General features: G+C 39.1%; 1 protein-coding gene across 2 annotated transcripts in view; it reads right to left on the bottom strand.

Annotated features, from left to right (window-relative positions):
• Positions 1-25,560, bottom strand: part of trip11 (thyroid hormone receptor interactor 11) — a 118,201-nt gene that overhangs the window by 55,242 nt on the left and 37,399 nt on the right. The window contains exons 4-9 of one of the 2 annotated variants that reach the window (XM_073039219.1): positions 18,441-18,716; positions 16,888-16,956; positions 15,310-15,472; positions 6,413-6,453; positions 3,420-3,509; positions 2,132-2,332 (exon numbers count right to left, since the gene is read on the bottom strand). In XM_073039219.1, the coding sequence (XP_072895320.1) occupies positions 2,132-2,332; positions 3,420-3,509; positions 6,413-6,453; positions 15,310-15,472; positions 16,888-16,956; positions 18,441-18,716 (840 nt within the window). The remainder of the gene's footprint in view (positions 1-2,131; positions 2,333-3,419; positions 3,510-6,412; positions 6,454-15,309; positions 15,473-16,887; positions 16,957-18,440; positions 18,717-25,560) is intronic. The other variant, XM_073039220.1, reaches the window with a different exon arrangement.

The raw sequence follows: 25,560 nt of genomic DNA, 5'->3' as shown, positions 1-25,560 counted from the left end.
GGTCACTGGTACTATAAAGTGTTGTGCCAACTACTGCACTACCATGCCACCACAAATTCCGGTGCCACCCACAGTATGGCCAAAATAAATGATTAAAAACTGTTCAAACTTTACATTACAAATCTCCTCAATGCGGTATTTAATATCCTGTAAGCATCAAAGCTAGCTACAATATGTTTATATTTCTATTATTTACAAAGCACACAACGAGAGTCCCTTGAGTATGCAATGTATTTTCTGATTATAAAGCAACTATTATTCCACAACCCCTTTCCAAATTACAGCAGCTGGGTATACTACAGCATTGAAATAGGGTTAAAAACCAATCGTTGGCACACCTTTTCCAATCTGATGTGGTAAATACAGTGGTGCTAGAAAGTTTGTGAACCCTTTGGAATGTTCTCCATTTCTGCATAAATATGACCTAAAATGGGATCAGATCTTCACGCAAGTCCTAAAATTGGATAAAGAGAACCCACTTAAATAAGTAACACAAAAGCATTATACTTGTTCATTTATTTATTGAGAAAAATTACCCAATATTACATGTATTTGTTGGAAAAAGCATGTGAACCTTTGCTTTCAGTAACTGGTGTGACCCCCTTGTACAGCAATAACTTCAACCGAATGTTTCTGATAACTGCTGATCAGTCCTGCACATTGACTTGTTGGAATTTTAGGCCATTCCTCCTTACAAAACTGCTTCAATTCTGGAATGTTGGTGGGCTTCCTTGCATTAACTGCTTGCTTCAGGTCTTTCCACTACATTTCTATAGGATTAAGGTCAGGACTTTGACTCGGCCATTCCAAAACGTGAGATTTCTTCTGCTTTAACCGTTCTTTGGTAGACTGACTTGTGTGCTTAGGATCGCTGTCTTGCTGCGTGACCCACTTTCTCTTGAGCTTCCATTCACAGATGGACACCCTGACACTTTCCTGTAGAATTTACTAGGACATTGCAGAATTCATAGTTCCATCAATGATAGTAAGCCATCCTGGTTCCAAGGCAGCAAAGCAGGCACAAACCATGACACTGCCACATCCATGTTTCACAGATGGGATGAGGTTCTTATGCTGGAATGCAGTGTTTGCTTTTCACCAAATATAACGCTTCTCGTTTAAGCCAAGAAGTTCTATTTTGGACTCATGCATTCACAGAACATTCTTCCAATAGCCTTCTGGCTTATCCACCTGGGTCTTTAGCAAACTTTAAATGGGCAGCAATGTTATTCTTGGAGAGCAGTTGCTTTCTCCTTGAAATCTTGCCATGCACATCATTGGTATTCAGTATTTGCCTGAAGGTAGACTCATGAACACTGACATTAACCAATGCAAGAGAGGCCTGTAGCTCCTTAGATGTTACCCTGAGTTTCTTTGTGACCTCCTGGAATATTACATGCCTTACTCTTGGAGTGATTTTAGTTGGTCAACCACTCCTGGGGAGAGTAACAATGATGTTGAATTTCCTCCATTTGTACACCATCTGCCTGATTGTACACTGGTAAAGCCCAAACTTTTTAGAAAAGGTATTGTATCCTTTTCCAGCTTGGTGAGCATCAAAAACTATTTTTCGAGCTTCTCAGAAATCTCCTTTAATTGAAGCATGGCACACTTCCAAACACCTATGTGGTGAAGATCAGACTTTGATAGTGAAGACCCAGGTTTATGTTTTTTAAATAGGACAGAATCTCCTACACTCACATTGATTGAAATACCTAAATTTCCCCTTTAAATGAATTGATAATACTAGAGGTTCAGATACTTTTTCCAATACCTACATGCAATATTGGATCATTTTTCTCAATAAATGGATGAACAAGTATAATGTTTTTTGTGTTGCTTATTTAATTGGGTTCTCTTTATCCATAATTAGGACTTACGTGAAGATCTAATCACATTTTAGGTCATATTTATGCAGAAATAGAGAAAATTCTAAAGAGTTCACAAACTTTCCAGCACCACTGTAGAATTGACTGTAAAAAGTAATTTGAAAATATATCTTTTTGCCACGAAGGAAATATTTTCTCCCATTAGTGCAAAGGATATTAGTTTGTTCCGATTTACAAAGCTTACACAAGGAATCAGGAGCTATAGTAACACCGTTATAAATAATGAATAGTACTATGCATACTTCAGTAGCATCTTGATTCTGTTTGTCCAGTTCTTCCAATTCAGACACTAATTTGTCCCTCTGCATGGACATGCCCGACAGCTCATTCTCTTTGGTCAGCAAATTCTGTTTCAGTTCACTCACTTCCAAGGCCAGACTATTAAGGTCCGATTCACTCTTCTGAATATTCTGCAGGTTTGAGAGTTCCTGTTGCATTGCCTCCTGCCATTTAAAGGATTTCGTTAATTGCACATTTGGTCAGCTTTAAACACAATCAACATATCACATGATCAATGGCAAAGCCCTGTTAATTCAGGGATGAACCGGAATGGGTACCACCAATCGAAAACGTGCATCTGAAACACTCAAAATTCATTAGAATTACATTCATGCATTTTTTGCAATGAAGAGCTTAAGACTGCTAAATGATTACTCAGTTTCAAATGGTTTTTAGCTAATTTTCCACATCAGACAACTATTGGATACTGAATTATTTCCAGCATTACTCAAATCGCAATCCACAAGTATAGCAGCTGCTGTCCAACATGAAGTTCATACCATCATCCTGTAAGCATATATACAAATCTAAGAACTTAAATATGGGGGCATTCCCCAAAATTCAGAGATCCTGACTATACAAGCAAGGTTGGTAATTCATCAATTACATCATCAGGCTTAAACTTCCTACTGCCTATCCAGGCGATCTTGCTTTGCAAAATTATCTGGAATCCGGTGAGGAAATTGTGAACTAGTCTAACAGGTCACTTCCTCCAAATTCTATTAAGTTATTCAATTATTTAACAGTGCTCAACAACCATTTTACTGTGACAGTGGATAAATGTTCTGTCATAGAAGCTTAATTTGCTCTTGATCTTCAAATGCCTTCCCATGTTATTTTGGAAAACACATGGATGACAAAATACCCATTTAAAATTTTCTGTCCTAACAATAATCATTAGACAACACAGGTTGCGTATTGGTCTCAATTAGAAAGAATGCAACAAATTGGAATCTGTTCATGAACAACATTAGTGCACTTTTATCACATTGCTGAGTAGAGCACATATCATGTCTCAAAGGCAGATTTTTGGATATTGAAGTATGCGCTTCCAAAAACAACTTGTAAGAGGTGCTTACAGTTGCCGTTGCCAAGGGCTTTATTTTCTCCACCCTCAGCATAACATTGGGGGCCTTTCTGAAGAAGTTTGTGATACAGAAATCATCTTGGTTTTCAAAGACTATTCCAAACAAAGGGTGCAAACATTTCCTAATATCAATCTGGAAAAAAAATTAATGATACAACACTAACCTTTTCCTTTTGTAGTTCTTCTTTTTCATGGTTTAACAATTCCAGACTTGCTTTTAGCTCCTGAATATCTTCTTGTCCATTATACTTACCCTTAAAAGTACACAAAATCAAAAATTAAACTACACAACTAGCTACCAAATATTAAATTTGGTTATTTGATCAAAAATTCTTAATAAAGATTGTTTAAAATCTTTTCAAATGAAGTATGTTTAACAATTTTCCATCATCATTTTTATTATCTCCTCAAATCTGACACAAAGGTACAATTTTGATCACCCCTACCCTAAGATCAAAACAAGCATGATAACCTAAAAGATAAATCAGCACAATGCATCAATAACAAAACACAGGTAAAATTTAAAAATCTGAAACAGTTTTTATGTTGACAGTAAGGTAGAAGCGAATACTCCTAGGATATTTAAGAAATATTTAGCTGAACACAGGAATTGCCAAAGGATCGAAGGCTACAGGCCAAATGCAGATAAATGGGATTAATACACGTGGATATCTGTTGATTGGTATGGACATGCTGGGCCAAATGGCACATTCTTATGATTATCACTTTCATACTCGACATTCACAAAATAATTTAAAACTAACCAAAAATTGTTTAGTGCTCTTTTTTTAAAATTGGGCTTTTTAAAAATGGATTTATCTTTGCAAAGGGACAACAGAATATAAGAAACCATAATGAGGATAACAGATAATTTGAAACCAATTATTTATTTTATTTTATTTAGTGATATAGTGCAGAGTAGGCCCTTCTGGCTGCCCAGCAACCCCCGAATAATCCTAATCCAAATCACAGGACAATTTACAATGACCAGTTAGCCTACATGGCATGTCTTTGGACTGTGGGAGGAAAAAGGGAGGACCCAGAGAAAACCCATGCATTCCATGGGAAGCACTTACAGAACAGTGCCAGACCTCTGAACCCTAGAACACCCCAAGTTTAATAGCATCACACTAAATGCGATGCTACCATGGAGCCATGGTCAGTGTGAGCCCTCTTTAGAGGAAAAGACTACTAAGCAACGAGTTAGTTTCTAAGGAGTGGTTCAAAGTAGACACATTAAAGCAGTCCCATGACTTCAGCATATTTTCTTACGATTTCAAACATCTGAAGAAACTTACTGAATATTTTATCAGCTCAAGCTGTTCCATACTAACATCTTAAGAGAGGAAAATAAATACAAGCCCGGAACCTGTGATCCGCTGCCTCCCACTACTGCTCTTAAAGTGATGCCAGAACAAAGGCCCAATAATTTAAAAAAAGCCAAAATGAACCTGGACAGTTGGCTAAATCTATGCACGTTGGTAAAGATGGCTGTCAAAAACTTGTTTGATATTGAGAAGCAATTAAAAACAAAAATTTTCAAAAAATTGTAAAATATTGAAAAATATAATTACAAGTTGCAGTAATTGAAAAAGATTCTGAAGGGCAGGATAAATGATGAATTGGACAGGCAGGGACAAATCAGAGATGTCCTTGTCAGGGATAAATCTGACAAGGGATAAATCTTGGACAACTAATCCAAGTGAGTTATTTGAGAATGTAACAAGTGCATCAGATGAGGATAGGGCAGTAGATATGACTAACATGGACTTCGATGTAACCTTCAACATGGTCTCATGTGAGAGATTGGTCCAAAAGGCTTGAGCCCAGGGATCATGGGCAAGTTGGCTAATCGGATCCAATATTGGCTTGGCAGTAGAAGAGAGAATGATGGCTGAGGACTGCGATTGTTTGCCTGAAATCAGCGGTGCTGGGGCCTTTGCTGTTTGAAAGATACATGAACGATTTCGATGTGGATACAGAAGGTGTGATCAGCAAGTTCACAAGTGACTCAAGATCGGTGGAGCCGTTAATAGGATGGAAGGTAGTCTTGGGATACAGGGCGGTATCAATGTATCTGAGAAACAATATGAGAAATAGCAAATGTATTTCAATCCTGATACATGTGAAGAGATGCATTTTGTGAATACTAATGAAATTAAGTCATAACACCAGGTTCTAGGAAGCATTGAAGTGTGCATGTCCAAAAATCCTTGAAGGTGATAATGGTTAAGAAGCTATATGGGACAATGGTTTTCAGTCGTAAGGTCAATGGATACAAGAGCAGGGCAATGATGCTCCAATTTTATAAATCACTGGTCAAAACTCAGCTTGAAGTATTATATGCATTTCTGGTCACTGCACTATTGGAAGAACACAGTGCACAGGGTACAAAGAAGATCCACCAAAATGAGATGGAGTGTTTTAGTTACATTAGAAAGATTACATCTATTCTCTCTGGAGTGGAGAAAGTTAGGAGAAGACATGACTGAGATAAAGAAATTATTGACAGGTATAGATAGGGTAGATCACGGGAATCTTCTCTCCTTTTCGGAAGTAGATGAAACCAGAGGAGACAGATTGAGGAAAAGGGGTAAGAGATTTAACAGGAATGTAAGGGGAACTTATCCACCCAGATAGTGTGAAGTATTAATACTGAACTGTTGGGGAGAATGGCAAAAGCAGAATTACTAACAGCATTTAAGAGGTGTCTAGACAAGCATTCTCAATTAGACAAAAATTCTCAAATTTTTCAGATATCATTCCTCACACAAAGATCTGCAAAACTGGTTTACATGATAATTTAATACTCAATAGTTCATACAGATATTTACTAAATAAAATTTGACCTTTGAAACCATTCAATAAACATTCATTAATAAATACTGAACTCATAGTCCATCCTTTGCAGATTTACAGATCTGTTTACAGATGGCTATTAATTAATGCATATTTTACAATGGTCTCACAATGTGTAATTTACACTCATGGATACTACTCACTGGAATTTAGAACTTGCTGTTCTAGAATTATCAAGACATCTTGAATACAGTTTAAATTTTGTTTATCATATGAATCCTATTTGAATAAACAGCAGGAATATTTAACACAAAATTAAGTTAAGACATTGCTCAGGAAGCCACCTGCACATACATACATCTTTAGAGTTATTCATTCCCTTCTGTTCTTTCTCTGCATCTATAATAGACAATATGAAATTATGTTAAATTATAAGGAATAAAACATATCTTTATTCATCCTTACAACTCACCAGCTAAGGACTCAAGCTTTCCATAAATGTGAACTGTTTAGAATTATTCAAAAAAAAGTTAACTTAAATTAGAAGTAACTTGAAAATAAAATCTTAAGCATTCTAGCTTGCTGTTGAAATATAGAACATAAGTCTTCATGATTTAATAATTATATAAATTAACCAAAAATTCACTATCAGATTCACACATCTGACATAACTATACAACACATAGCATTAGAAAACCACTGGATTCCAATAAGTAAAGTCTGATCTAATCTGGGATCACATTTGCATCATCTAAAGCAGTGAAGTTTTACATACACTAAGGTATAATTTCAAACCAAATTTTTTCAAGCACTATTAATAAAATAATTCAAACATACACTGATGGTTTGCCCACAAGTTGCAGTGGATTAACACATTTCCTTTTCAACTCTGGGATGTGATTAATAAAATGAAGGCCAACCTCTCCCAACGTTGTTACGCAAAATTATTCTGGCTCATCTCCACATAGATTCTTCTATGTTTTCACCCAATATGCACTGAACACACAGAGCTCCAATCTGCTAATTAAATTTACATTAATTGGCCATATCTCAAATAATAACGAGACAGCTAACAGAGAAGAAGTCATCACCCTGACGTAGTGGTGTCAAGAAAACAACCTCTCCCTCAATGTTGCAAAAACAAAGGAGCTGGTTGTGGACTACAGAGGAATGGAGACGGGCTCACCCCTATTGAGATCAATGGATTTGGGGTTGAGACAGTGAACAACTTTAAGTTCCTCGGTATACACATCACAGAGGATCTCACGTGGTCTGTAAATAGCGGCCTGTGGTTAAAAAAAAAAGCACAACATCACCTCTTTCACCTCAGACGGCTGAAGTTGTTTGGTATGAGTCCCCAAATCTTAGGGACTTTCTACAGGGGCACAATTGAGAGCATCCAAACTGGCTGCATCACTGCCTGGTATGGGAACTGTACTTCCCTCAATCGCAGGACTCTGCAGAGAGTGGTGTGGACAGACCAGCACATCTGTATATGTGAACTTCCCACTATTCAAGACATTTACACAGACAGGTGCGTAGAAAGGGCCCGAAGGATCATTGGGGATCCGAGTCACCCCAACCACAAACTGCTCCAGCTGCTACCATCTGGGAAACGGTACCCCAGCATAAAACCCAAAACCAATAGGCTCCGGGGTCAGCTTCTTCCACCAGGCTATCAGATTGATTAATTCACGCTGACTTGAGTGTATTTCTGATATATTGACTGTCCTATTGTATATACTATTTATTACAAATTACTATAAATTGCACATTTAGATGGAGACGTAATGTAAAGATTTTTATTCCTTATGTATGTGAAGGATATAAGAAATGAAGTTAATTCAATTCAATGTAATATGCACAACTAAAATAGAATAATTATTATGGCCTTTACCTTAAGACAAACTGCTGGGGTAAAATTAGGGGTACAATTTATTCACGTGCTTTATCAAAAAGTTGGAACATTAGATTCTGATCCATTTCTCAAGTTTCTCTTCACCAATCCTGACAGCACATAAAAGACTCCCCTCATTTAAACGTTAAAATGCCATCCAGGTGGAAGGAAAATATTTTGTGTTGTACAGAATTGAGAATTACTGATAAATTTGTGTGATAAAGGGCTCTGAGAAACATACACTCATGCAACATGCAAACAAGCCCTGTGGCCTAACTCTGCAGACTATGCTGTCCAGTGAGCTAGTGCCATCTGCCTGCATTTGGCCCACAGCCCTCTAAGTACCTCCTATCCATGTACCTATCTATGTTTTTTTTTAATTATTACTAATATGTCTGCCTCAATCACGACTTCTGGTAGTACATTCCATGTATGCACAACCCTTTGCATGATGAAGCTGCCCTGATGTCACTTTTAAATCTTATGTCTTTAATCTTAAACCCAAGCCCTCTTGTTTTGAGCAACCCCACTCTGGTAAAAAAAATGTCCTTTCACCCTGTCTATGCCCTCATGATCTTATACACCTCTATCTGGTTAACCCCAATCCCCTAAATTCCAGACATTAAAGTCCTCGCTTACACAGCCTCTCCTTGTAACTCAAGCTCTCCAAGTCCTGGCAACATCCTGGTAAATCGTTTCTGCACTCTTTTCTAGTTTAATCACCTATTTCCTTTAATACCGTGAGCAAAACTATACACGACACCCCTTTCCAGTTATGATGAAAGATCCTGACCCAAATCATCAACTGTTTATTCCCCTCCATAGATGTTGCCTCCTCAAGAATTTTGCGTGTGATCCACAATTCTCAATACAAGTGCAGCCTCTTGTCTAACAGCATCATAACTTCCCGACTCCTGTACTCAATACCCTGATTAACGAAAGCCAGCATGCCAAATGCCCTCTTCACTACCCTATTTATTTGTCACATTGCTTTTATGAACTATGTAATGGCATTCCTAGAGCTCTGTTGCGTAACACTCACCTAAGCCCTACCATTCACTGCATAAGTCCTAACCTTATTTAATTTCCCAAAATGCAATACTTTGCTGATTTATTTAAAATAAATAAACACTCACCAAGGCCATACAATCATTGCACAAATCCTAACCTAGTTTGCTCTTCCAAAATACAATACCACACATTTATCTGGATTGAAGCCATCTGTCAATCCTCAGCCCTTATAGCTAGCTGATCTAGATTCCCTGAAATTTCTAATAACCTCCTACACTATCTATAATATCATCTAATTTAGTATTATCCAGAAACTTACTAACCATGCCTTGTACATTCACATCCATTGTTTATATAAATTACAAACAACAAAGGTCCCATAACTGATCCCTGTGGCACATCACTAGACACAGACCTCCAGTCTGAGAGCCAAACCTCTACTTCCTACCACCAAGACAATTACAAATCCAATATGCTATCTCCCCCTGGATACAATGTAATCTAACCTTCCAGGCCATGAAGGACTTTGTCAAAGGCCGAGCTAAAAGTTCAAATACACAACATCTACTGCCTGACCCTGATCTGCCCTATTGGTTACCTCCTCAAAGAAATCCTTCAACAGATTTTGCAGACAAGACTTTCCATGCAAAAAGCCAGGCTGACTATCCTGTCAGACCCGATTGACTCCAAATATTGGCAGATCCTGCCTCTCAGCACCCTGTCCTACAATTTATTCTGTACCAATGGTCCTTGACAGTCAGCCAATCTTATATCCATGCTAGTATCCTTCTTGTAATACAATGGGCTCTTATCTTTATCTTGAAGGCACACACTCAGCAATTCAGGAACAGCTTCTTCCCCTCTGCCATCCGATTCCTGATATTGGACTTTGAAGAATTGGACACTATCTCACTTTTTTTAAAATGTACAGTATTTCTGCTTTTGCACATTTGTTAAATAACCTATTCAATATACATGAAGTGATTCACTTGTTTATTTATTATTATGTTTTATTTTATTTATTATTTTCTTTCTGTCTCTCTGCCAGATTATGTATTGCATTGAACTGCTGCCGCTAAGTTAACAAATTTCACGTCACATGCCGGTGATAATAAACCTGATTCTGATTCTGGTTCTGATTTAGTAGCCATATAAGAGTTTGGAAATCAGTAAGCAAATAACAACTGTAATTAGGCAGTCTATCTAATTGCTCACTTATCACTATCTGTGGAATAGCACGGATGAACTTACTTGCTATAGCAGCTAAAAACAAAAGTCAGACAGCAATTACAGTACATCCCTTCCCAATGAACTTAATGCACTCTATGCATGTTTTGAAGACAAGAGGATTGGTACGTCACCACCCATTCCAACAGGAATCTTGGAGTGCACCCGAACCTCAAGTCTTCCAGAGAGTGAACCGTGGAAGGCATCTGGCCCAGATGGTGTTCCTGGCTGTGTAATTAGATCCTGTGCAGATCAGCTGGTTGTGGTACTTGCAGATATTTTTAACCACTCCCTTTTTCAATCCAAGGTTCTCACCTGCTTTAAAACCACCACTATTAAGTTCAAGTTCAGTTTATTGTCATTCAACCATACACACAAAACAATTTTCCTCTGGACCGAAGTGCACAACACAAAACATAGTTCACATGCTAACACAAAGTAATATTATCCTGATGCCCTAAGAAAAACAAGGTAACGTTTTTTTTTGATAACTACTTCCCAGTGGCTCTGAGAGGGCATAGTTTTAAGGTGCGTGGAAGTAGGTACAGAGGAGATGTCAGGGGTAAGTTTTTTTTTATAACGCAGAATGGTGAGTGTGTGGAATGGGCCACCGGCGACGGTGGTGGAGGCACATACGATAGGGTCTTTTAAGAGACTCCCGGATAAGTACCGTAGATTCCGGACTACAGAGCGCACCTGATTAAAAGCCACTGGCTCTAATTTTAGAAATAAAATCAATTTTTTACTTGTACAGGCCGCACCGGATTTTAGGCCGCACCGGATTTTCGGCCGCAGGTGTCCCACGTTGTAATATGAGATATTTACACAGAAAGATATTACACGTGAGGATTTTTTAACTTTTAATTAAATCCATATGGTAACATAAACAAATACATATTGCAAATGCTTTTTTTCGAACCGTGCCTGTAACGCGGCTACTTTTAAATATACGTTGCGTATACTTCTTTACTGAACAACATTCCAATATCTCCTAACGACTGGTAAAAAATATATATACTGCAGCCTACCAGGAAAAGTTATTGATCGCCTTTAACTTAAAAGCAGCGTTTTCGCTCCGCCGCTCGCCCCCCTCCTTCCCGTTTATCGCAAACCGGTATCCCACAAGACGCGGCGAAACCGGGTGTGACGTCATAGCATCCCGCGATGTAGTACAGAAAACAAATATAGTTAAAACAGTTCTAACTTTAACTAACAAATGAATTACTAAGCGAAAATATTATAAACTAAATAACTGCCATAAAGGCAGCACAATGCTTTTCTTCGAGTGTTTTCCATGTTGATGAGGGTGAGTACAAATGACTGATTTACAATAATTTAATTGTGAAAGTGCGCTTGATTTATTGTACAATTTCATTGGACCTCTGTGAACTACTCATCAATTTTATTGGTCTACTGTTACGAGGCAAAATGTTTTTGGCGGCATGAAAAAAAACCATGTATTAGCCGCTCCGTATTAAAGGCCGCAGAGTTCAAAGCTGTTCAAAATGTGGGAAAAAAGTAGCGGCTTAAAATCCGGAATCTATGGTATATAGAGGTTAGAAAAATAGAGGGCTATGGGTAACCCAAGGTAATTTCTAAAGTAAGTACATGTTTGGCATAGCATTGTGGGCCAAAGGACCTGTATTGTGCTGTAGGTTTTCTATGTTCCAATGTTTCAATCTACTGTCGTGAAGTGTTTCCAGAGGCTGGTCATAGCATACAGTAACTCCAGCTGCTCAGACAACCTCGACCCACAGCAATTCACCTAATGCCAAAACAGGACTATAGTGGACACCATCTTCCTGGCCCTACACTCACTTTTGGAGCATCTGGACAGTAAAGATATCTATATGTTTGACTATTGTTTATTGACTAAAGACCTGCCTTTAATATTATAAGCAAACTTATAATCAATATTATAAGCAAACACCAAACTCTGAGACCTGGAAATCAACACCTCCACTGCAAATAAATCCTCGACTTCCTGATCAGCAGACAGCAATCAGTAAGGAGAGGCAGTGACATCTCCACATAATTATTCTAAACACTGGTGCTTCACAAGGTTATATCAACAAAAGAGCTGGTCATTGACTTCAAGAAAGGGGGCAGTGCATATGTCTCTGTTTACAAATCAAAGATGCTGAGGTTGAGAGGATTGAAAATTCCAAGGAGTAAATATTACCAATAGTCTCTCCTGGTCCAATCACATAGAAGCTAGGGTCAAGAGAGATCACCAATATCTCGACTTCCTCAGGAAGCAAAAGAAATTCAGCACATATCTGTTGACCGTTATCAATCTTTATAAATACACCACAGAAAGCATCCTATCTGGATGTATCAAGGCTTCATACAGCAACTGCTTACCCATTACAAGAAACCACTAAGAGCTGTCCAAAGCTCCACATGTCACAGAAACTAGCCTTCCTTTCCATGTCTATATACCTCAGTGCCTTAGTAAAGCAGCCATCATAATCAAGCACCCCACTCTCCTGGACATTCCTCCTTCTCCCCTCTCCCATCAAGCAGGAGATTTCAAAAGCCTGATAGCACATACCAGTAAGCTGAAGGACAACTACTATCCTGGCACAGGGGAGAATATATATTCACATGATGATAGAAAACATAGAAACATAGAAAATAGGTGCAGGAGTAGGCCATTTGGCCCTTCGAGCCTGCACTGCCATTCAGTATGATCATTGCTGATCATCCAACTCAGAACCCTGTACCTGCTTTCTCTCCATACCCCCTGATCCCTTTAGCCACAAGGGCCATATCTAACTTCCTCTTAAATATAGCTGATGAACCGGCCTCAACTGTTTCCTGTGGCAGAGAATTCCACAGATTCACCACTCTGTGTGAAGAAGTTTTTCCTCATCTCGGTCCTAAAAGGCTTCCCCTTTATCCTTAAACTGTGACCCCTCGTTCTGGATTTCTCCAGCATCGGAAACAATCTTCATGCATCTAGCCTGTCCAATCCCTTTGGAATTTTATACTTTTCAATAAGATCCCCCCTCAATCTTCTAAATTCCAGTGAGTATAAGCCTAGTCGATCCAGTCTTTCTTCATATGAAAGTCCTGCCATCCCAGGAATCAATCTGGTGAACCTTCTTTCTACTCCCTCTATGGCAAGAATGTATTTCCTCAGATTAGGGGACCAAAATTGCACACAATACTCTAGGTGTGGTCTCACCAAGGCCTTGTACAACTACAGTAGAACCTCCCTGCTCCTGTACTCAAATCCTTTTGCTATGAATGCCAACATACCATTTGCCTTTTTCACCGCCTGCTGTACCTGCATGCCCACCTTCAATGACTGGTGTACAATGACACCCAGGTCTCGTTGCACCTCCCCTTTTCCTAATCGGCCGCCATTCAGATAATAATTTTTCCTGTTCTTGCAACCAAAGTGGATAACCTCACATTTATCCACATTAAATTGCATCTGCCATGAATTTGCCCACTCACCTAACCTATCCAAGTCACCCTGCATCCTCTTAGCATCCTCCTCACAGCTAACACCGCCGCCCAGCTTCCTGTCATCCGCAAACTTGGAGATGCTGCATTTAATTCCCTCGTCTAAATCATTAATATATATTGTAAACAACTGGGGTCCCAGCACTGAGCCTTGCGGTACCCCACTAGTCACTGCCTGCCATTCTGAAAAGGTCCCGTTTACTCCCACTCTTTGCTTCCTGTCTGCCAACCAATTCTCTATCCACATCAATACCATACCCCCAATACCATGTGCTTTAAGTTTGCACACTAATCTCCTGTGTGGGACCTTGTCAAAACCCTTTTGAAAATCTAAATATACCACATCCACTGGCTCTCCCCTATCCACTCTACTAGTAACATCTTCAAAAAATTCTATAAGATTCATCAGACATGATTTTCCTTTCACAAATCCATGCTGACTTTGTCCGATGATTTCACCTCTTTCCAAATGTGCTGTTATCACATCTTTGATAACCGACTCTAGCATTTTCCCCACCACCGATGTCAGACTAACCGGTCTATAATTCCCCGGTTTTTCCCTCCCTCCTTTTTTAAAAAGTGGGGTTACATTAGCCACCCTCCAATCCTCAGGAACTAATCCAGAATCTAAGGAGTTTTGAAAAATTATCACTAATGCATCCACTATTTCTTGGGCTACTTCCTTAAACACTCTGGGATGCAGACCATCTGGCCCTGGGGATTTATCTGCCTTTAATCCCTTCAATTTACCTAACACCACTTCCCTACTAACATGTATTTCCCTCAGCTCCTCCATCTCACTAGACCCTCGGTCCCCTACTATTTCCGGAAGATTATTTATGTCCTCCTTAGTGAAGACAGAACCAAAGTAGTTATTCAATTGGTCTGCCATGTCCCTGTTCCCTATGATTAATTCACCTGTTTCTGACTCTAAGGGACCTACCGGTACATTTGTCTTAACCAATCTTTTCCTTTTCACATATCTATAAAAGCTTTTACAGTCAGTTTTTATGGTCCCTGCCAGCTTTCTCTCATAATCTTTTTTCCCTTTCCTAATTAAGCCCTTTGTCCTCCTCTGCTGGACTCTGAATTTCTCCCAATCCTGAGGTGTGTCGCTTTTTCTGGCTAATTTATATGTTTCTTCTTTGGCCTTGATACTATCCCTAATTTCCCTTGTCAGCCACGGGTGCACTACCTTCCCTGGTTTATTCTTTTGCCAAACTGGAATGAACCATTGTTGTAGTTCATCCATGCGATCTTTAAATGTTTGCCGTTGCATATCCACCGTCAACCCTTTAAGTATCATTTGCCAGTCTATCTTAGCTAATTCACGTCTCATACCTTCAAAGTTACCCTTCTTTAAGTTCAGAACCTTTGTTTCTGAATTAACTATGTCACTCTCCATCTTAATGAAGAATTCCACCATATTATGGTCACTCTTACCCAAGGGGCCTCACATGACAAGATTGCTAACTAGTCCTTCCTCATTGCTCAATACCCAATCTAGTCTAGTCTAGATTGTCATTTTGATATTGTCATATATATTGTCATGATATTGTCATTTTATGTTACTGCAATCCTGAACACTTTCTCTGCCAGGTTACAGTGCATTTTAGAGTTCCACTGTACAAATAGCTACTTCTAACCTTGCAACTGCTGCTCCAGTTCTTCTATCCGCTCCTCGTACTCTGCAAGCTCATCCCTGTGTCGGTTTGTGAGACTATTTATTTTCTGCCGATGTACATCTTGCAGCGTAGACAATTCATGCTGATGCTCATCAATCTCCTGGCTAAGCTGCTGCTTCACCTCCTGTAATAATGAGCCAACTGGTTATCATTAGAGCAGCACGAACTAAACATTAGCATAATCTAAATATTTCACGAGGAACATTAATCACGAAATATATGATTTCAATTTCATTGGGAATTCAGAACCTCCAGGAAAATACTGCAACAGATTCAGTGGCGATACTAACACACAATTAGATTTTCATGAGAGAGAATGAGAAAATTTTTCCCTCGGACAAAATTAAAACTGCTGGGCATAAATATGGTTAAAATAAGTACTGAAGGCAGCATTATGGCAAAAAGAGTTCCTAACCCAGACAATGATGTTCAATGCTTGGTGATCATCTCCACTGTTAATTTAGTATCACCCTACTGCTGTACTTAACAGCTGATCAAATACCAGATGCATTAATTTTACAATCTTGTTTAAAATATCAGCTAACATTCATTCTTGATAGTTTAGGAGAGATTCAGTGGATAGAAACATGCTAAATAATGTAGCAGATGGCTTGAATACCTGAACAAATATGACCAACGTATTCCATGAGTTTGTTTGTTTGTTTATTTATTTACACAGAGTGGAGTAGGCCCTTCTGACTCTTTGAGCCATGCCACATAGCAATCCCCAAATTTTTTTATCCTCGCCTAATCACAATTAACCTGCCGACCGGTACGTCTTGGGACTGTGGGAGGAAACCAGAGCACTTAGAGGAAACCCAGGCAGCCACGGAGAGAATGCACAAACTCCTTATTCAGCCAGCAATGGGGATTGAACCCGGGTCACCTGTACTGTAAAGTGTTATGCTAACCACCATGCTACCGTGGCTAATTGACAACAATCATTATCATACAGTTCAAAGACACCTAGTAAGTTGCTGGTTTCGTTAAATTAGTTGTTATATATTGTCCATTAATACAAGCCAAAAGTTTTGCAGAAATGGAATGCACCAACCAAGCAGATTTCAGTCGGTCAATGATTGGGGTACTTTTATCGGTTGCCGAACCCACAACCTAATGATAAAAAGGTTATCGTTCAGTCTTAGCAACTGATTACAACCAGTAAGTACAGTTGCTAGACAAAGACAAAATTTGCTTTGTCTGTGATACCATTTCTTGAAGGATAATGAAATAGATTATCCCCTATATAAAATAATAGGCACATGATTAAAGTACTAAATGAATTTTAACAGAAATTATATTGTATTCCTATTACTACCATGTAAAGAGAATGGCAAAATAAACGTCAATTAAGGCAGATATGGGGAAACTAACAGCACTCACTTTAAGTGATAATTCATCGCCTTCCTGTTATTACCTTAATAGCTATGCAACATACCCTTATACTCTGACATTATATATACATTATATTTTAAGATGACTGCTGAAACTGCAGTTCCATTTACTAATGGAGTTCTTAAATTTGAAAGATGTTCTTACCTCTATTGTCTTTTGCAGCTTGTAGACATCATCCTCATCAGAACTGACTGTCCCTTGACTCTTAGTTACCTAAAAATAACATTAAAAAGGATTAACTTTTCTCTTCCAAAACTGCAATGAGCAGTTAGCATAATCCTGCAACGGGATCTAGATTAAACACAGAGACTAGTAAAAAAAAAAGTTCTTAACTTGAAATACAAAGATTTCAGCAATTTTACAAAAAGGTATTAAAAAATAAAAACCCTTATAGTATAGAATCTCCAAGGTGTTGCAATATACTGTGAAGATAAATTTTACAGTCCTGATAAAGTATCCACTAGCACAGGGTGGAGTGAAAGAACATTGCTTCTGGTTGAGGAGTCTATGACGAAGAGAATCAATTTCAAAGTGGCTTAGAATAATTAGAAGAAAAGGTTTTACATGGACGATAGTTGGACTTTGAGTACTTTCCTGTTGAGAGAAGTTGTAAGTGGAACCCTCCATCCTTCAAGAAAATATTGTTAAAAATATTTGAAGCAGGAAATGATATTGTAAGCAATTGGGATAGTGCAATTGATTTACATTTGTTTATGCAAAAGGCCACTGCAAGAAAGTCCAATACCTTGCTTGTAACCTTCCAAAGTCCAATTTCTAGACAAACAAAAATAAATCTTTAGAGAAAGACATTGGATAGAAAATCCTGCACATCATTCATCCTGTTATTTATGTCTTCAGTCTATAAAGAGTACAACAGTAATTTGTATTATAATACTGAAAAGTATTTTTAAGAAACTGTTATCAAAAATGAGTATTTTTTTACTCAGTTCTCCAAAGATCCTGACAAGATGTGCAGTGAGTGCATCTTCATTTACAATTTCACCCCCCCCCCCCAATATTTTAAGCATTCAGCAGCTGAATCAAGAGTTATATGCTTGCCCAAAAATTACATCTGGTGTGTTTTCTAGTTATTGACAGTTCAGTCAGGTGCATAAGTATGGAATTATACTTGTAGTATATAGATCAAATCAAAACTGAAATCTGAATGCACTGCAACACACACAAATGCTGGAGGGACTCAGCAGATCAGGCAGTATCTATGGAAATGAATAGATCGTTGATGTTTCGGGCTGAGACCATTATTCAGGACTGAAAAGGAAGGAGGAAGATGCCAGAATAAAAAGGGTAGGGGTGGAGACGAGCTGGAAGGTGATAGGTGAAGCCAGGTGGAAAAGGGCTGGAGAAGGAGGAATCTGATTGGAGAAGAGAGTAGATCAGAAGATAAAGAGGAGGAGGAGAGGACCCGGAGGGAGGGGGGGAGTAATAGGCAGGTAAGAAGTAATGGGTTAGAGTGGGGAAAATCTTGTTTATGATCTGAATGCAGTGATTTGATTTGTATCCTCAAAGACAAATCCAACTTCTTATACAAGAAAATATTGGAAGAGCTGAGAGATAGTACTCAAATATTCTGATCACATGGATGAATGGAGAAGCAAGGGAAATGCTAGGATTCTGGGATCAACTTCAGCTTTAACAATTATAACCAGCTTTAACCAGCATTGACACAATTCACTGACCTGTGCCAAAGCTTTCCAATGGGCAACATCAGTTTCTAACTTTGACACCTGTTTGGAAAGTCTGTTAATCTCCTGCTGGGACCAAATGACATCTCCAAAATCCATGGTGTCCCCATGGAACGTTGCACGGAGGGAAACATCATCAGGCAAAAAGGCAGTAGAGGCTGTCAATGTGCTGACGCTGGTTTCTGTGTGTGTTGGCTGAGCAACGGACTGAAGCTTCTGTACTTGGTCTTGTAATGCAATCTGCTTGGCTTTCAAAAGATTTATTGTCACCTTAAAATAAAAATCAATAAATCAGAGAGCCATATCCAGCAAACTAAATGAAAATTCAAATTTACGTGAGATAAAATTAAAAACAAATAAGTTTCAACTGCCTTAGAACAAAAAGAATCTTCTGCCATCAACAAAATCAGCAATTCCGGAGACTCCAACCAGTAGCATAGAGGAATCACCTTAACTAAACTTTGAACTAAATTGACGATGATGATCTATGAATAAGCCACTATCATAAGGGTCATGAAATTACATATCACTTCATGGGTACAATGAAAATAAAGTTTTAATTTAATCCCTGGGCCCAGTAATACGATCCAAGCAACAGTTTGTTGTTCTTTCATCGACACTCAGTGGTCCCTTTATTAGGTACAAGAGTGGAATGCAATGTAGTCTTTTGCTGATATAGCCCATCCACTGCAAGGTTTGAAATGTTGTGCATTCAGAGATGCTCTTCAGCACACTAGTGTTTTAACAGTTGGTTACTTGAGTTACTGTCACCTTCCTGTCAGCTTGAAACAGTCTCGCCATTCTTCTTTGACCTCCCTCGTTAACAAGGCATTTTCACATACAGAACTGTCACTCATTGTGTTTTTCTCAGTTTGTGCAACATTCCCCATAAACTCTACAGACCGTGCATGAAAATCCCAGGAAATCAGCAGTTTCTGAGATAACTCAAACCACCCTATCTGGCGCCAACAATCATATCATGGTCAAAGTCATTTAGATCACATTTCTTCCCCGTTTGGAAGTTTGGTCTGAACAATAGCTGGACCTCTTGATCATGTCTGTATGCTTTTATGTAATGAGTTGCTGCCACATAATTAGTTGATTAGATATCATGAGCAGGTGTACAGGTGTACCTAATAAAGACCTCATTGAGTGAATGCCATTTTTAAAGGCGTCTAGAGGCCAGCTAGGTTTACTTTAAAACATACAAAAGTCTTGCAAGTGACAAGGCTCATTTACAATATAAACACAATGCGTACTAAACAGGTTAAGTATGCTTTTAAGAATTGAGAATCTTCAGATCACAGGAAGCCATCAAAATGCCAAGATCCTAAAATGTACACCCTTGTGCCACTTACTTCTGTGGTAACTTTACTCGTCAGATAGCATTGCTTTGATATTACATTTATTTACACAGTAACAGTCCCTTCTGGCCCAATGAACCCATGCCCCCAATTACACCAGCTGACCAATTAACTACCAACCTGAAATTCCACATTCCTCCCACAGAGAACTGCAGGGATGTGGAGAATATACAAACTCCTGACACACAGCAGCAAAATTGAACCCAGATCACTGGCACTGTAATAGATTTACACTGACTGCTGCCATAGTTAATCTGTTACTAATTACAGAGTTCCAACACATAGAAATAAACAATTTCCAAAGGCAATTAATCCAACAGCGCCTTAGAGTCCTGAAAAACTAGCTGTTCAAGAAGTAGACAAAAAAATTGGCCAACATTTGGTCATCTCTCACCTTGAAGCCAATTTAAAGAGATTCTACCCAAAGTTTATTTTGAATACAACTAGTGGTCAAATGTTACTTATCTTTCAATTACTGTCAACACTTTCAGCTCAGGCTTTAAATGTTTCATCTAATGCTAAACAGTTTCCAACAACTTTTTATTGTTCCTATTACTTTGAACACTTTCATCTTTATGGCAGATTTGATCCTCCACCAGTCAAAAGGAGTGTCAAATCTCTCAGGACCAGACCTGAAAGTGCACTGAAGCCGCCAATACGCCCATTACTCCCTCCATACAATAGCAGTGCTTCATCATGCATGGCACATCCCCAAGTGCAAACCTGAACTCTGGTTTGACAGATTGGGACACCCTGGTGTCATACATATATCAGGTATCATATTCTCCTATAACAAATGCATTTAAAGCCTGAACTGAAAGAACTGACAGTAATTGAAAAATAAATATTAACAAATAACACAAATAAATAAATAATAAATTCCCATTTGACCACCAGTTGCATTAAAATATTGTTTGTTCATTATGTGCCATGTTTTATGACATGGGCTATCATTATCTTTCCATTACCATGTTTGTTTTTGACAAATTTTTCTAATGAAGTGGTACACCATTGCCGCCTTCCGGGCAGTAACTTTACCCCAGCCATTATCATAACTCTTCAGAGAATAACACACACAAAATGCTGGTAGAACACAGCAGGCTAGGCAGCATCTATAGGGAGAAGCGATGTCGACGTTTCGGGCCGAGACCCTTCATCAGAGAATGCCTGGCTTCAGTGGTCGCATAGCCAGCTGCACCAGCTGCTCATAGGACCATCCACAACCTACTCTCACGGTGATAATCAAGAGCTCTTAAACTCACTGATAAAACTACATGTTAACTGATAAGGTGATAAGTATTCTAATGGGAGAACAACAAGCTGGCAACCAGAGCAGCAAGGTACCAAAGGGAAGGGATGAAAAGGAAAACAGATATTATTAAAGTCTGAAAGGAAGGACAGGGAGGGCCACATTCATGTACCTGGTGGGACGGATGGGTAAAGGCTTAGATGGGGCAGAATTATATAGTGCACTGGACAGAGTTTCTTGAAACAATAAGTGGATAGTCTAACTAGAGGAGGGAGCACACTACACCTTTGCATTAAGAAATGAAGCTGGACAAGAGACTGGCCTTGCAAAGGAAAATCATTAGGGGAATAATGATCACAACCTCTTGTTTTAAGATAGCAGGAAAAAAATCAACCAGGGGATTAGGAAGACCAAAAGAGGCCATGAAATATCCTTGGTGAGTAGGATTAAAGAGAATTCCAAGGCATTTTCTACATGCATGAAAAACAAGAGGATAACTAGGGAGAGAGCAGGAACACAATGATGAAGTAATTTTATGCTTGGAATCAGAGGATGTCGATGAGGTACTAGATTAATAGTTTGCTTCAGGATTCACCAAGGAGAAGGACATGGAGGGTAGTAGAGAAATGCAGGGCATGATGATGTGCCAGGACATTTTGAGAGCAGGAAGGTGGTGGTGCTGGATCTTCTGGAGAGTATCAAGGTGGATAAGAACTCAGATCCTGATGAGATACAGAGGAAACAGGTGAGATTGCTGGGGCCTTGATGAAGAATTCATCAAGAGGCAAGGTCCTGGGAGACTATAGAATAGCCCATGTTGTTAATTTGTTCAAAAAGGGAAATTGGGATAACAGTCAGAAGAGTCTCACATCAATGATCAGGAAGCTATTGGAGAGGATTCCTTGAAACTGAATTTACATGTATTTGGTAAAACATGGCCTGCTTAGGGATAGTCAGCATTGCTTTATGCAGGGCAGTTAAGTCTTACAAAACTGATTAAGTGTTTTAAGGAGGTAACCATGAGACCATAAGATATAGGAGCAGAATTAGGCCATTTGGTCCATCGAGCCTGCTCCACTGTTTCATCATGGCTGGTCAAATTCTCCTCTCAGCCCCAATTGCCTACCTTCTCCCTGTATCCATTCATGCCATGACCAAACAATAATCTCTCAACCTCTGCCTTAAATATACATAAAGACTTGGCTTCCACAGCTATCTATGGCAAATAATCCCACAGATTCACCACTCTCTGGCTAAAGAAATTCCACTTCATCTCCGTTCTAAAAGGACACCCCTCTATTCTGAGGCTGTGTCCTCTGGTCTTATACTCTCCCACCAGGAAACATCCTCTCCACATCCACTCTATCAAGGCCTTTCACCATTCGTTAGGTTTCAATGAGGTCATCCCTCATTCTTCTGAATTCTAGTGAATACTTATGACAAGCCATTCAATCCTGGAATCATTTTCATGAACCTCCTTTGAACCCTCTCTTGTTTCAGCACATACTTTATAAGATGAAAGGCCCAAACCTGCACACTGGCCTCACCAGTGCTTTATAACGTTTCAGCATTACATCTTTGCTTTTATATTCTAGCCCTCTTGAAATAAATGCTAACATCGCATTTGCATTCCTCACCGCAGACTCAACCTGCAAATTAACCTTTAGGGAATCTTGCACAAGGACACCCAAGTCCCTTTGCACTTCACTTGTTTTTATTTTTTCTCCAATTCAAAAATAATTTCTTTCATTTCTTCCACCAAAGTGCGTGACCATACACTTCCCAATGCTGTATTCCATCTGCTATTTCTTTGTCCATTTTCCTAATCTAAGTACTTTTGTAGCCTCTCTACTTCCTCAAAACTTCTGCCAATCTTCATATCATCTGCAAACTTTGCAACAAAGCCATCAATTCCATAATCCAAATCATTGATATATAACATGAAAAGAATCTGTCCCAACACAAACCTCTGTGGAACACTACTAGTCATCAGCAGCCAGCCAGAAAAGGCTCCCTTTATTCCCACTCTTTGTCTCCTGTCACTCAGCCACTGCTTTATCCATGCTAGAATCTTTCCTGTAATACCATGGGCTCGTAGCTTGTTTAACAGCCTCACATGCAACATCTTGCCAAAAGCCTTCTGAAAATCCAAGTGCACAACATCCACCGATTCTCCTTTGTCTATCTTGCTTGTTACTTCTTCAAAGAATTCCAAAAGATTTGTCAGACAAGATTTTCCCTCGAACGAACCAGGCTATGACCTGTTTTATCATGTACTTCCAAATACCCTGTGACATCATCCTGAATGATCAACTCCAACATCTTCCCAACCTTCCCAACGGAGGTCAGACTAACTGGCCTATGGTTTCCTGAAGAGTAGAGAGACATCTGCAATTTTCCAGTCTTCCTGAACCATTCCAGAATCTAGTTGATTCTTGAAAGATCATTACTTATGCCTCCATGATCTCTATGGCCACTTCCTTCAGATCTCTGGGGTGTACACCATCTGGTCCAGGTGACTTATCTACCTTCAAACCTTTCTGTCTCCCAATAACCTTCTCTCTCGTTATGGTAACTTCACACACTTCATGACCCGACACCTGGAACTTCCACCGTACTGCTAGTGTCTTCTACAGTGAAGACTAATGGAAAACACTTATTCAGGTTGTCCACCATTTCGTTGTCCCCCATTACCACCTCCTCAGCATCATTTTACAGTGGTCCAATATCCACTCTCACCTCTCTTTTACACTTTATGTACCTGAAGAAAGTTTTGGTATCTTCTTTAATGTTATTGGCTAGCTACTTTTGTTTTCTATCTTTATCTTCTTAACTGATTTTTTTTTTTGTTGCCTTCTGTTGGTTTTTGAAAGCTTCCCAATCCTCTAACTTGACCATGTTATTGAAAGACAATTAAAACTTATAAACTATTGAAAACTTTAAAATGATTAAAATGCAAAATAATTAAATAATTTTAATTAAAACAAAACAGGAAATTGATCAAATTAAAATAATTTCTCCTAATCTCAAAGCCAGGAAACCCACTCAAGTAATGATATCTCTAATCCTGCACCAGATCCTTCCAGGATTGGAGGGGAGAGTCAAGTTCCCCACTGTAATACTGGGAAATCCTGGAAAGACTGAGCTGCACTGTTGGAGACAGATAATGCAGCATAGTAACAAATTGCCTGTATCTAATATGCAAACCAGATAAATCTGGTAATTTCTTGCCTGAGAACATGCACTGTGACAGACAGCATGATTTGGCCTCTTAACTCATGTAAACAATCCAGTTTCCTAGTGAACATGTGCTCATTTTCAGAATGCATAGCACAACGTTTAGATCCACATTTATAATCTACTACTTCTCCGACTTGGGAATTTCAGTATCACCTTCTGGTACAATTCATTTACTTAGTATGTGTCCGAACAATTAAATTTTACATTTATTCCTGAAACAAATTAATTATTGTATGATGATATACTGGCATGAATTCAAAGATAACTTCAGAAAATACCTTTATAGTTTTGTAAAAGTAATTCACACAGAGTTGTGAAATAAATCTGTTTTTCCGTCAACACCACTGAGTAATCTATTATAACTGAAAGGAAGGTGGATAAAGATGCTTCCGTTTGGTTTTATGTGATCTTTCTGATTAAACAACAAGAAGATAAGTGACCAAAAATATCTGAAGTTTAATGTGGTCAATGCTGAATTAGCCCACTTAACTGTTGTGGTTGCTAAAAATGGTTTCGTTTCCGACGGATTAGTAAAAGGAAAGTGGGATTGCTAGAATTAAATAATTTCCAGTAACCAATGTCAGGTGTTTGTCATTGAGAGAGAACAGTTAATAAACACTTCCAGTAAGATCTTGGCATACTCAGATTCTCAAGATCAACCAAAGATGCTTTTCCTTTTTTAAAATTACTTTTTTTTATGATCGCAAGACAATGTCTGCCTCCCAGAACTTTGGGTACTGCAGGTCTACCCCATCAGTGAGTTGCTTGTTGGCAGAGCAGCTGGACTTGATGCAGAACATGTTGTTCCCTCCCACAGGAAGGCATCAAAGTTGGCACGTGAAGGCGGCGTGTAGTATATCTGAGGGTGATTGTCCTGGGCGTTTCCCTTGAGATCACAAGATCCGGTTGGATATTGATAATGTAAGATGCTACAGGCCTGTTTCCCTTGTTTGGTGGTGCAACAGACAGCAGGGGAGCTCTGTGGCCTCGGTTCAGTGAGGACTAGGCCTCAAGCTGCAGGCTTGCCTGATGCTGCAGTCTAGGAGAGGAGGCACCAGAGGCGGTGCAGCATGGTGTCCATGCTAAGTTGGGGGCTGGCCATTCCTGTCAGGGCTGCACTCCAGTGTTCCGAGTGGTGGAATGACAAGCTAGTCTGCTCATCAATTTGCGGGACATATTACTCCAGGACTTGGGTTGTACACATTTTTTTTGTGTGACTGCATGTGTGCTTGCTAGCTTCAACGTGCTGTGCGCCTTCTGC

The sequence above is a fragment of the Hemitrygon akajei genome, chromosome 3 (genome assembly GCF_048418815.1).
Source record: "Hemitrygon akajei chromosome 3, sHemAka1.3, whole genome shotgun sequence".
NCBI lineage: Eukaryota > Metazoa > Chordata > Chondrichthyes > Myliobatiformes > Dasyatidae > Hemitrygon > Hemitrygon akajei.
The sequence above is the reverse complement of the archived record's forward strand: the minus strand, read 5'-3'. Positions and strand labels throughout refer to the sequence as shown.